Source organism: Augochlora pura, chromosome 7, assembly GCF_028453695.1.
Source record: "Augochlora pura isolate Apur16 chromosome 7, APUR_v2.2.1, whole genome shotgun sequence".
NCBI lineage: Eukaryota > Metazoa > Arthropoda > Insecta > Hymenoptera > Halictidae > Augochlora > Augochlora pura.
Window position 1 is genome coordinate 32426565 of NC_135778.1, and position 13454 is coordinate 32440018.

The following is a 13454-nucleotide window of genomic DNA, read 5'->3' on the forward strand; positions in this document are numbered from 1 at the left end:
AATATATACAGTGAAGCATTGTATTCAATTAAAAATGGACACTGAGTGAAACGAAAAATAATTATCGCGAATACTATTAGGTTGGTGCATATGAAATGTCGGATGTTTACGTAAATATATAAAACTGTATATCTTTTTTCAAAAACTGTTGATTTAATCACAATATACCCCGTTTGCTTTACTACACCCTTTTCAATAAGATATCAATACAGAAATGCCAGTCTTAAACAAATTCTGATTTTTAGAATTCATAAACTCTGATATGGAATATTTCAAAGTGTCTTCATTTATATTCTATTTAGCCCGTAAAAACTCGGGCAGATTTTGAGCAGTTTTAGGACAGTGTTGCCAATTTCTTTCGCGAGCAACGTGCCTCAGGTATTCGCGGAACTCTTCGCTAGTAACTACACGTTGTTGGGCTGAAGAAAGTGACGGCGATCTGTCATAAATAATGTCGGGATTAAGAGAAATAGAACGAACCCCAGCATGAAAAACGTAAACACTTGAGTTTTTCTACTCTGACGTCAGCTCTCCGATAAGACGTTGCCAGTAGCTTCTCTCGCGGCGCGTGGCTGTTCCATTACGAACCGCGAAGCATGTTGAACAGCTCTGCCTTATATGATTCCAAATTGAGACTAGTTACAACCATAATCACGCGCTTGCGTTATACCGCATTTTCGTAACTTCCCTACTAGCTCTCGGACGTTAGAGACTATCAACCCTTTGCGCTCGAAGCCACTTCCACTGGATATCTGACATAAATCTTCTGGCTTACAGTATTTCTATCTTATGCGATGAAGTGCATTTTATTAGGTTGGTGCATATGAATACTATATACTATTTAGCCTGTATCAATACAATATACTATTTAGCCTGTATCAATACTATATACTATTTAGCCTGTATCAATACTATATACTATTTAGCCCGTAAAAACTGTCCTGAATGTTTAAAATAGTGAAAGTCTGTTGGCGAAAGATCTATATTTTATAAAATTTTATATCTTACTTCATTTAATTTCGCAATTGTTTTGTACGACTTATGCGTAGTTTTTATGGGCTAAACAGTATGTAAATGGAGACAGTCTGAAAAATTCCATGCTATAGTTTATTGATCCGAAAAATCAGAATTTCTTGAAGACAGACATCTATGAATTAAACTCGCGTTGGAAAAAGTGTATTGAAACAAATGGGGCACATTTTGATTAAATCAATAGCTTTTGAAAAAAGATATACAGTTTTATATATTTACGTAATTATCTGACATTTCATATGCACCAGCCTAATAAAATTGTCGTATAAATATCGACTAAAGAATTCACAATGACTGCAAAGTGTAACATTGAATTAGTTGCAATTACGAAAGCTCGAGCTTAGCAACCCATGTGTTGGCTGAGCAGATACCTATCCACGGTAACTCTTCTGCTTCCCACCGACCCTCCCGGACTACTCTGATAATCCTCTGTTATAGTTTCCCGACTCCGACCTCTGATCCTTTTAGCTTGAGGACTGACCCTGATAAAACTTCTCTGTTTACAACCCCATCGCGCACTATCGGCGCTGCTACCTCTGACTTGGAACCGATGAAGGACTTCGGCAATATCGGAAACTCTACGGATGAGCCATTGTTTCCGTACGTCGCCTTTAAACAAAGTTCTCTTTCTTGTTCGAGGGAATCGTGGATACGTTACTGCCTGCTATGTTTTTCATTCGCAATTATTATTATCATTATTATCAGTACTATTATTATTAGCAATTACATTATTAGCAATAATCGCTCGCGTTTATAAACCATTCAATTTTTATAAGTCATACAGTTGTCATTGTCTTTTGAAAGTTATGTTTAATTTAATTCATTATTACTTGAATTACTACTAGACCCACAGCCATGTCAAACAATTTTGACATAACCTTAAAGCTTACAGTATTTTTGTTAATCCCGAAGTTACAACAGACGTAACAATTGTACGTCCCTTGCCAATATACTAAGATCCACACGTCACCCTGTAATCTTTTTGATAATGTATAAATAAATAGTACACCGAGGAGTCGTAAAACAGAATTCGCGACGTACGACAGTACCATAAGCGAGGTAAATTTTTCTGTTTCAGTTACTGAGTTCTATCGTTGTGGTTGGCGGAACGAATATGGCAGGTGTCCTGACCCATCACCCTAGGGAACTGGCTCAAAGGCAAGCGTTCCTCGAAACGAGACAATGCGTCGAGGCGCGCCTGACGACACAGAGGGAGAATCAGCAACAGGTACGTGTACACCTTGAATGTCATAAATCCTTGATAGCCAAGGAAAACAACCCCATTTTCCTTGGCGGCATAATGAAATGACGTCACGGTTGTCGTTTGTTGCGTATACTTCACAAAGGCTCCGATATACCTTGAAAATTCCTGTCTAATAATAAGTGCACAAAGTGCCACGAAATATGAAATTACAACGATTATAAGACAGGAATATAGAATAATAAATAGCAGAACAAAATTCATAGTTACGGTGACTATTATATTTAAACCTGTATGTCGCTGTTTCGGCGCGAGCGAAATATGGGTTACTCTAAGGTAACTTAATTGAAAGATACTTTCGGTTATCGCTCGACTTCACGTTGAGAAATTAATCGCAAGCGAATATTTAAGTAAATCAGTCAATTTAAAGTATAAATTGCTTTAATATAAATGTTTGACAAGCGAGGTAATGCTCCGAGAGAGAGAGAGAGAGAGAGAAAATTTTCATTCGTATCGACTTTGTGCCAGAAAAGGGCCCGCGAATTCCAGCGCTTGTCAATATACCAAAGTGTTGAAAAATGGAAATATCAAAGATCGATAGGTAGAATAGAAGAATAACACAGTTTGCAAATATTCCGAGCAGAGCAGAATAGCGGAATAACGGATTACTTCCAGCGCGAAAACGCTTCCGATGCAAAACACATTTATTTGAATGTCCGCCGCGTAAACATAGAGCGCCTGCAGCGCCAAAGTTTGCATGGCAAATAAAATCCGAAGAAAAAGCATCGCGTTATTCGGAAGTTTACGTGATGAAAATCGAATGTTTTCCATGCTTCGCGCACCATCGAAAATTTTCAATTTAGTAGATCGATGCCTAGCACGGGAAACACGTAACACGTTTACCAGGAAGTTATGATCGACGTAGATGAAACGACCTAACCGAATTCCCGTCATTATAATTTCCAGAGCTTTCACTTTGTCCTGCATCTGGTTAATTAATGGCCTCCGATGATTATTTATGGCGTAACCTACGACCACGTGGAGCTACTACCATAACCAGTAATAATTCGAGAATAATTTATTGGATAACCAGTACCATGATAGTAAATTGAAATATAATAAATTCCCACCAACGACCAGAAATATTATAAACTGATACAGTAAATCATAGTTATAGAAATAAATAAATTTCTATAGTTGTACAATATTTAGACACTCTAGTTTCGATAGAGAATGTTTCGCGTAATTTTCTTGATATAATTCTGTTTGAATTATTAGTCACAGTTAAACTATGGATTCTATCCATTTATAATATAAATAAAGATCACAAGAACAATGCTAAAATACATTCGCATGATGCAATAGATTTTTTCAACTTCTAATTTATGTAATCGATGGGAATCAATTTTATTTTGCATAAAACTTAGCAATCGAGTCATAAATAAAATTTAATGAATGGAGAATTTACCGATAAGATAATGATCATTGTGCAAAGGTTTTAACATATGACTCAAATAATTGTAAACTGTCTAAGCTGATTCCGTTTAGGAAGCATGAAGGATTGTATGAAATTATTAACCTATAAATTGAGTTCTACTTAATTATAAATTAGAACGCGGAATCGTCTGACCAAGGTGTCGCATTAATTAAGTACTCAGGACGACCGTGAATTAGAGAGAGAGAAGTGGCTGGCGATTAACGCATTTCACGGAACGGAAATTCTTCCGTCGTGCAACGGGCTTGAAATGATTTTGCTGGAATTTTTGCGACGCGGAAAACATCAAACGGCCATGACGACGTCGCGATTTCACCGGCAGTCGCGCGCAGTTTTCATTGAAGTTGTGCAAACGGATCCGCTCACAAACAGATCGAGAACTCTCTCTCGAGTCGTGCCCAGGGCTCGCGGAAAGTTCGTAGGCGTTTATTCAAAAGGACACGGAAACCCTTGACTCCCGGCATTTATGGAAAAAATGATGGGAACGCGAAATGTCATCGGTTACGAACAATAGGGTAATACACGGAATTTGTTAATCCGAGCAGCGGTCAAGAAGTTTTCGCAGAACCGATGGAAAATATACCGCCGCACGTGTGCAACGTGTCAGCATAAAAATAAACGAATATCGCTAAATAGTTTCATTCATGAATTGCCCAGTAAAAATTTCTACACTCTCATTGCAAGTCGCTGAAACTTTCAGAGCCATAAACTTGATAACAGTTGACATAAACTTTGCAGAAACGAGACCGACGGTATAATCACATTAATGTGTACACTACCGAGAATTTATGAACAAACATTCGTGATATGAAACAGTCTAACAGTCTTAAAAAATATACAGTATTAAAGCGGAGACGCAAGTTTATAAATATAACTTTATAAATTCTACAAAGACTATGAGATAAAAGGACATACTTGATAGAAGAACTAGAATCCAAGGGAAACGATAATAGCAGGTCGGAATGAAAATAGCAAGCAGTTCGCAACCACACTTTCAAGTTCGGAATTGAAATGAAAATTAGAGTAGATCGGTTCGTGCGAGTTATTCGAACTTTTAGATTGAAATGAAATTTTCATGTGGGCTGAAACGAGAGCTCGAACTTCGGCGGCTGACAGAAAAAAAAAAAGATCAGATAAAACGTCGTGGAATAAATGGAAATATTTCGATTGAATTGAGAGTACCGTAAGCGGTCGTGCAAAGTCGCGTTATTTTCGGCGAGCATGCGAAATAATTGTTAGGAGCCGGCGGGAGCCTATTAAAGATAGCATTATCGTCGATCGCTTATAATTCCAACGTTCTAGCCCGTGACTAGGTCCATTGTGCGGTTTAATCGAGAATCCGTGACTCGCTGCGATTGCGATCGGCCACTGTCCAAGACCGGCCTGTTCATCAACTCCGAAACTACTCCTTAAGTCAGCCTGGTCACCCCTGACAACGTCTTGCCAATGGGATTCATCACTTCAACATCATTACGTGTCCGTCTGCGCTGGGCGCATACATATACCAATCAGCTTGCAATATTCCGAGCAAAGAATATGCAAATTTGGGCAGAGAGGATTACGAGATACTGCGTGAGCCGAATATGTAACAGGCGGATTAGCAAATACATGGGATCTGTTAATACTAGGTAATGGAACGTGCAGCTCAGAATAATTGATATATAAAGTAAGCGGATGGAGCTGACCAATTTCTCAAAGAGGAAAATGAATGCATTTCGGCGATTGCATTTGGTAAGTGACTTCGGAGCCAATAACTTGTAACATAGTGAACTGGAAAAGATAACTGGATCGTGGAGATCTGAATTGGCGGAAACCCAAGCTGTTCGATTCATACGAGAGGAACACTGAATGCAATTGTTTGGATAAAATCGAAAATTAATCTGAATCACAGCTATGGATAAAAGGGAAGAATTATTATCACTGTTGAAGATGTTTGAAGAAAATTGAATTGGAAATCTAAAATAACATCTCTGGCTTATAGTATTTCTATCTTATGCGATAAAGTGCATTTTATGCGTCTAATTTTACTGGTGCCTCAGAGTCACCACTCCAGTGCAAAGAGTTAACAACAGCGGAAAAGTAACAGTAAAATGGAAAAATATTAATTAAAGAAGAGAGATATTTAAGGGATGTATGTCTGATTAGAAACTACATTGAACTACTGTTCTGTCTGACTATGGTATGCATTGATTCACTAGCTGTCTGGCTTTAGTACAACCTACATCACTAGCTTGAATGTCGGACTATGGCACGGTCTGTATCACTAGCGTCTACGCCTGACTGAAAGATCCCCTATTCTACTAACTGCTATGTCTGACTACAGTGGCACCTAAACTACTGTCTCCTAAGTCTGGCTATGAAGTTACACATTCTACTAGCTACTATATCTGATAGATGGCACACTGAAGCTACTGGCTCGCGTCTGACTCTACACCAACCAAATTCACTGATTATTTCTGACTGTAGCACAACATTTCCACTGACCTATACCTGACTATTGACGAACCAAATCTACTGCCTTTGTCTGATCATCACCGAGCCAAATCCACTTACTTCCGTCTGATTATTTACGAACCAAATCCACTGACTCTCGTCTGATCATTTACGAATCAAATCCACTGATTTTCCTCTGATAATTTACGAACGAAATCTACTAACTTTTGTCTGATTATTCACTCGTCAACTTCACTGCTTCCAGTCTAACATAACTTTAATATTTTACAATTCTTGCGGCCGATATCCAGAACTTAAAGTATTAAGAAGAAACATAAAAAATGAAGACATAACATCAGAAAAAATATCATCATTCCTATCTTCTGGCAAATTGAAATTGCATACTCTTGCAACGAATCATGCACGTACGTAGAATGCAACGAATCAGCATAACCTCCACGGGGATTCTGTAAAATATACAACGTGCGGCAAACAATCTGGCAAAAATTCAGCCGCGAAAACGACTCCCTTGCTATGAACATCTTATTTACATTAGAATGGATCTTGGCGAGCATTCAACAGCCGCATAGACAGAGAACGTAATCTCGCAGAAACGGTAGAACAGGGTCAGGATAGAGAGAGAAGAGAGTTTGGTACAAACCGGGACGACGACAACGTGCACAACCGTTCTCTGCGGAGGAGTTTATGGATGCACATGCACCAAGTGATGCGTGTGCATTGCGAGCCCCGAAGATAAGCCACGGAACTGCAGGCGAATGCGATCCACGTTTCCCTGACGCCGCGATATAATCGCGGGTACATGCACTCGCGCGAATGCACTTCCTCTCCCTACCACATCAGTGTCTCTCTTTACTCTCTCCCATCCGCTATCGCACTCTCTTTCCCTCTTTCTCTCTCCTGTACATAACAAGCTACCCCCCACGGCGGAATTCCTGTCGCGCCGCAGGTTTGATTAACAAGGTATTACTATTTGCATTGTAACGCCGAAAACTGCGATATTGTGTCTCATAATGATATGTTACTGCGACATGTTCCGTTCGTATTTAATTACGTGCCTTGTCGCTAATTGACGATTTTGTGTCTCGTAAAATACGAGAACAGGTCATACGGATATTCTCTGCGGCGTACTTTATTACTGGGGTACTATTGCAATTTTAATTTTTTATCATAATGAAGGGATTCAGAGCGATGCAATTTTAATTTTTGTCGTAATGAGCGAATTCGAAGCGATGCGATCTTATTTCTAGGGGATTCAGAGTGACACAATTTTTGCTATTCCTGGACGAGCAAATGTATAAGAATAGCGGGCATTACGTTAGCACATGTAGACATTGAAAGCGCGTCATTATCAATCCAATTATGCTGGACACCTTGACCGAAGAACTACATAGAGCATCCTGTCCCTCTGTTCATTTATCAATGTGAATTCCAGTTAACAACGCTTACACTCACACCCCATTGGCATAACTCAATTTCACCCCGTGAACATTACAACGCAATCAGGTGATCAGACATTAATCCACACCCTCTCTGGACACCGATTCCAATTTCCATCGGTTCGTAAATCCTAATCTGGAAACTTCCAGCGATTTCAACTTGCAAAATTACTGTTTTTAGCCAACGATAATCTTTTAGTCTCCCGTTTGAAATTGCATCAACATTTTAAAAATTGCAGCTCTCTTTTTAAAATATCAGTCACGTTTAAAAAAATCCAACTTCATTTTACAAATTATTTAAAAAATTTCAGTCTTATTTCAGAAGTTATAATTTTGTATTAGAAATTCCAGCATCACTTGAAACGTTGTAATATTATTTTTAAAATGCCGGTCATACGCTAAAAGTTTCAAACTTATCTTCTAGGGACATTGTTATCGCAATATTTACATAAAAATGACCAATCGGACAGGCAAATAAATTCCAGGCCATGGTTCCAGTTCTTCTCAACTGCTCCAGCAATGAAAAGCGACTGTCTGTCCTCCCACACAGACTCAATTTAAATGTAGCTCGACACTGGTAATCTCCCTCAATTTCCCATAATTTTCCGTAGACAGGCACCCTCACAAAAACCTTGAAGCCTTCCCGTTCGAGGGTTTCGACCAAATTGGAAGTCATCCGGCTGCTCAAGGAGGCAGCAACAATTTCCTTGAGGAAGACTAGCAGCCGACAAGATTAATAATTCGCGACGACATGATCCTCCGCGTCTTACCCGACACAGGATCTTCGCGTAGTAAGCAGCATCGACATTGCCAGACTCAGTCGGAGCTGTCTAACGCATTGACTGCAGGCTGATAAGCCCGCTGGGGGGAACCGATGATCATCGAGTGTCGATGAAAAGGCACTCTTCTGATCCACGGTAACATCCAACGAACACGACACGATAGTCTGCTTAAAGTAACGCGAGACGCCACCAGCACCGGAAAATCTGAGAACGAATTTTCGCGGGTTTCCAAGAGACTTAGCTTACGAGATCCTTAGGGAAATGAAATTTCGTCTGCTAATGGAATTTACTCGAGAATTAAGCCTCTGTGTCTGCCAAGACTGAATCCATTCAGGATCAGAGCACTGTGGGAATAATCAAATCGACCATGAGGCTCGCCAATTGCTTCCTCTCGGATCTGTAGCATTTTTTAAAAGGACTGAGAAAATGCTGAGACACCTGGGAGAGTTTCAAAAAATTTTACACTTTATTGAACCGTATTCTACGAGAAATTATATCTGGACGTGCTAGAATAATTTTCGCTGTAATATATAATGTAGAAGGGGGATACCAGGAATATTTCACAATACTGGGACACTGATGAGAGATACACTTGTGCCTTTATTGAGAATTTTTATGCTTCAATAGACGATGATGCGTCCTCTAAATTTTGAAAATTCATATGTGAAAAGCTAGCAGAAATTCTCTAATAAATATTAAATATAATTTTTGTTAGGATTTATCGTGGAATACGCGAATTTAATAAGCGCATAAAAGGAACAAGCGCGCAACATCGACACGTTTACTTATTTATATATACATTTAGACAAAAGAAAGATTAATGCTATGCGAGATCAAAAAGCACGTGTTGCGTATACGACTGCTGGATCGAGAAGAAGGAAACCAGGGAGCGGAAGAACAAAAGCTAGCGGGACCTTATTAACGAACGCGCATATCGATTACTCGGTTGCAAGGGCCAATGCTGCCCAAGTACACTAAATCTAGCTGATTCCCTAGGAGTAACCATATTTCCGACAATTTTCTATACAGTGAAAAATCATGTATGGAAAAATTAGACTGCAGATTTTTATAAAAATCGTCTCCATTCGTTGCAGGACCCAGGCACTTCGTATTCGCTCAATAATTTTATTGGAAAATTCTCAGGACGTGAATACTGTTTTCCATTGTTTTCGTTTCTGTGCGGAATCCTCGTTCCACAAATAAATTTATCTATAACAAAAATTGCAGAAAAATCTGTGTTCTCCCATTGTCCTGCTGGCCAATAAATTTCTAGGTGGATTAAATTGGCGCGAGACACAGCCCGACCAGCGAATTAAATTAAATTGAGAAGTATGGCGGAGGCATTTGTCCATTAATAAAATTTCCAGGCGAGCGAAGCGAGGTAGAAAATTTCTCAATAAAAGGGAGGGATCAAGTGATCTGCGGAGAAAGGTGATACGAGGAGCATGTTCCGGTTTGAGAAATATTTTACAGCAGAATTCCGACGGAGAGGATGTCGTTTGCCGGGAACAATAACCGCGGTTGGTCGGGAAACCACGAAATCCTGGTTAGACACATCCGACTGGCAAGCAGTAAATATATGAAATATTCAATAGACCCGTAGGGCCGTGTACAGTGACAAGAGCCAGTCCAGGTCGGACAGGTGCTTGCAGGAAGGACCCGGAAATTACAATGAAGATCCCTCTGCTACGTTAATTTGACGCATGATTAATTGATTGACTGCGACAACGATTGCTCACCCCGGGCAACGTCATATTATTTCAAATTGGTTAATGCGGGGTGGATTTGCACGCTGTCATTTTGGATTCCATTCGAATTTGGTGTCGGTAACGGAGAGTATTAGAAAATGTATGTACACCAATTGGATTCTGAAACGTCCATGAAGTCATCAGAAATTAAACACAAAACTCTGAGAGTGTTAATATCTAAATTGTACTACGCAATAGTGGCCAAAGGATTTACATTAAAATAAAATTTGTTTTCGAGCACGCATGTGGTCGGCAAGCCGTCGTCATGCAGTGCACGAAGAAAATTCTCAAGGGACTGCGCAAAGAAAATCCAATAATACCGCTGCGATTAAGCCAATCGTGAATGCTGTTTCTAACACAACCTCAAGATCGCAATTGATTTGCTAATTACACAATGTAAATTAATCGTGTAGAATCAACTCCGCGGGGAGACGTTGGAGCGTCCGTAGGAATGTTCGAATTGAGCTGTCAAAGGATACTCTTGCAGGCCTTTCGCGTTGAATTACGCCTGAGTTCGAAACAGCGACGGGATTGGAAATTCGAGGATTCCTAGCACGTATGTCTGAAAACTTGCGAAATTGTACCGTGGGGGATGGCAGCGAATTTTTCCAGACTCCTAACATATCGAATCATGTAGCTGACATTGTTCCCCAATTGCAAAATAATAAAACGAATTTACCAAGATGCAGGTTTTATAGGAACATTCAACATTCGACGTGAAAAATATTTAGAACAGAAAAATATTTTCTTTACACCGACATGCTTGATGATTGTAATTTTAAAGAATTCCTGCAATACGTATTTCACAACTTGCAGATTTTCTTGCAACAATGCCTCAAATGTGAAGATTATAGAGTATCTCGTCAGAGGTTTTTCGCAAGCTTGCAATTTGAATATCGGATGAATTGATAGAATAGAGGCGAGGAAGGTGGCGAAATGCATTTTTCTCTGGCGACGAAAATCATATGTCTGGAGCATGCTCGACATCGGCAACGAAATTCCCATACCTGTACGGGGAAATTGCGTTCTGTGTTCCCCGTGGCGTGTACCAAAGAATTTCCTCTGATTTTTTCAGGAACGGCTTCTATTGAGCGTGTTGCCGAGGCACGTAGCCATGGAGATGAAAGCCGACATCGCTGGCAAGCCGAAGGATACCATGTTTTACAAAATTTACATTCAAAGGCACGAGAACGTCAGGTGAGCATTTCCGAAAAAAAGAACGAAGTGCTGATAGTACCATAGGTCTCCCGTTTCAAAACGGTTCAGGGAAGGACAAAGCAACGAGGACTCGATTAAAACGTTCTCTGAACCAGAGAACTGCTCCGCTAATTTTTCGGGCGTTAAAATTTTTTACTAGACCTATAGAACGATTAAAAAGAGACTAAGAAATGATGGAAAAATTGTTATTGACTCCATAAATTATGATAGTCAATTAGAAATATATTCAAAAATTTTTTAAAATGCTGGTATGAACAAAAATAATTTTGAAACAAAGAAACTATTCGTTATGGTATAAAATAAAAATTCATTTACATATTGTCAGAATTATTTGAAAGTTATAAATCATTTTATGAAAATTGTTTTTGGCAGTTTCTTTTAATTCCACGATTTTTTGAAAACCATTTTTAATGCCTGAACATACCCGAGAACAAGGGCCGATTACCACACAAAGGAGAACTGCATAATTCGAGAAAAAGTACAGAATCTCTGTGATGCGATGTGTGGAACTGCATAATACTGCGTCACGATGTACACGTCCATCATGCGTTGAAGCAACACCTATCCTGGCACCGGTGGCTCGTTAAGTCACCCGACACCTAACATCCGCTAACGAATTCCCATTAACACCGTCACTTAATTAAGACCCGTCGGACTCTGAAGATTCCAGCGTAGAATCTATTTTACAGCATCCTGTTCGCGGACATTTGCGGATTCACATCGTTATCGGACCAATGCACCGCCGAGGAGGTCGTCAGATTGTTGAACAAATTGTTCGTGTGGTGAGTAACCCAATACTGACGGGAACAACTCTCATGAAATTAATTGTCCGCGAGTAAATTCCCTTGCAATTGATTAAATTGATACAATCAAAAATCGAGTCGGATGAAATTGCACAAAAATTTGTTGAATGAAGACATTGTTGCGTTTTCGGATTTACAGGTTCGACACACTGGCGGCAGAGCACCACTGCCTACGAATCAAATTGTTAGGGGACTGCTACTACTGCGTTTCAGGACTTCCGGAACCGAGACCCGATCACGCTCGGTGTTGTGTGGAAATGGGTCTGGAAATGATTAGCGCAATCACGTGAGTTTCTGTCGAGCTGACTTAACGTTCTACCCACAGCTTTCACGACTTTCCGTGACCCTTATGCCCCTATGCTTATCGACAACCTCTTATTCGGGTCAATCCCGAAGAACTGAAACTAATGAACTCTGCAGGTCTTTGATACCACAAAGAAAATACCAAAAGAAACCACTCTTTGCCAAACAAAATCCATCAATCTTAAATATATTATCTGAGGTGTTAATATTAGGTTGGTGCATATGAAATGTCGAACGCTGAAGCAAATATATAAAACTGTATATCTTTTTTCAAAAGCTGTTGATTTAATCGAAATATGCCCCGTTTGCTTTACTAGACCTTTTTCAACGAGATTTCAATACAGAAATGCCTGTCTCAAACAAATTTTGATCTTTAGAATTAATAAACTCTGATATGGAATATTTCAGATTATCCTCATTTATATACTATTTAGCCCGTAAAAACTCGGGCAGATTTTGAGCGGTTTTAGGACAGTGTTGCCAATCTCTTTCGCGAGCAACGTGCCACAAGTATTCCCGAAACTCTTCGCTAGTAACTACACGTTGCTCGGCTGAAGAAAGTGACAGCGACCTGTCATAAATAATGTCGGGATTAAGAGAAATAGAACGAACCCCAGCATGAAAAACATAAACACTTGAGTTTTTCTTCTCTGACGTCAGCTCTCCGATAAGACGTTGCCAGTAGCTTCGCCCTCGGCGCGTGGCTGTTCCATTACCAACCGCGAAGCATGTTGAACAGCTCTGCCTTGTATGATTCCAAATTGAGACTAGTTACAACCATAATCACGCGCTTGCATTATACCGCATTTTCGTAACTTTCCCACTACCTCTCGGACGTTAGAGACTATTAACCCTTTGCGCTCGAAGCCACTTCCACTGGAAATCTGAAATAAATCTTCTGGCTTATAGTATTTCTATCTTATGCAATAAAGTGCATGATGTAATATAAGATTGATGGGTTCTAAACCATACGTCGAAATTG

The 13454-nt window shown here is 39.7% G+C and overlaps 1 protein-coding gene across 1 annotated transcript in view; it reads left to right on the plus strand.

The window, feature by feature from the left end:
- LOC144472796 (adenylate cyclase type 6) overlaps window positions 1–13454 on the plus strand; it is a 73136-nt gene that overhangs the window by 39394 nt on the left and 20288 nt on the right. The window contains exons 7-10 of the mRNA XM_078186168.1: window positions 2111–2260; window positions 11224–11345; window positions 12056–12148; window positions 12309–12455. Of these exons, the coding sequence (XP_078042294.1) occupies window positions 2111–2260; window positions 11224–11345; window positions 12056–12148; window positions 12309–12455 (512 nt within the window). The remainder of the gene's footprint in view (window positions 1–2110; window positions 2261–11223; window positions 11346–12055; window positions 12149–12308; window positions 12456–13454) is intronic.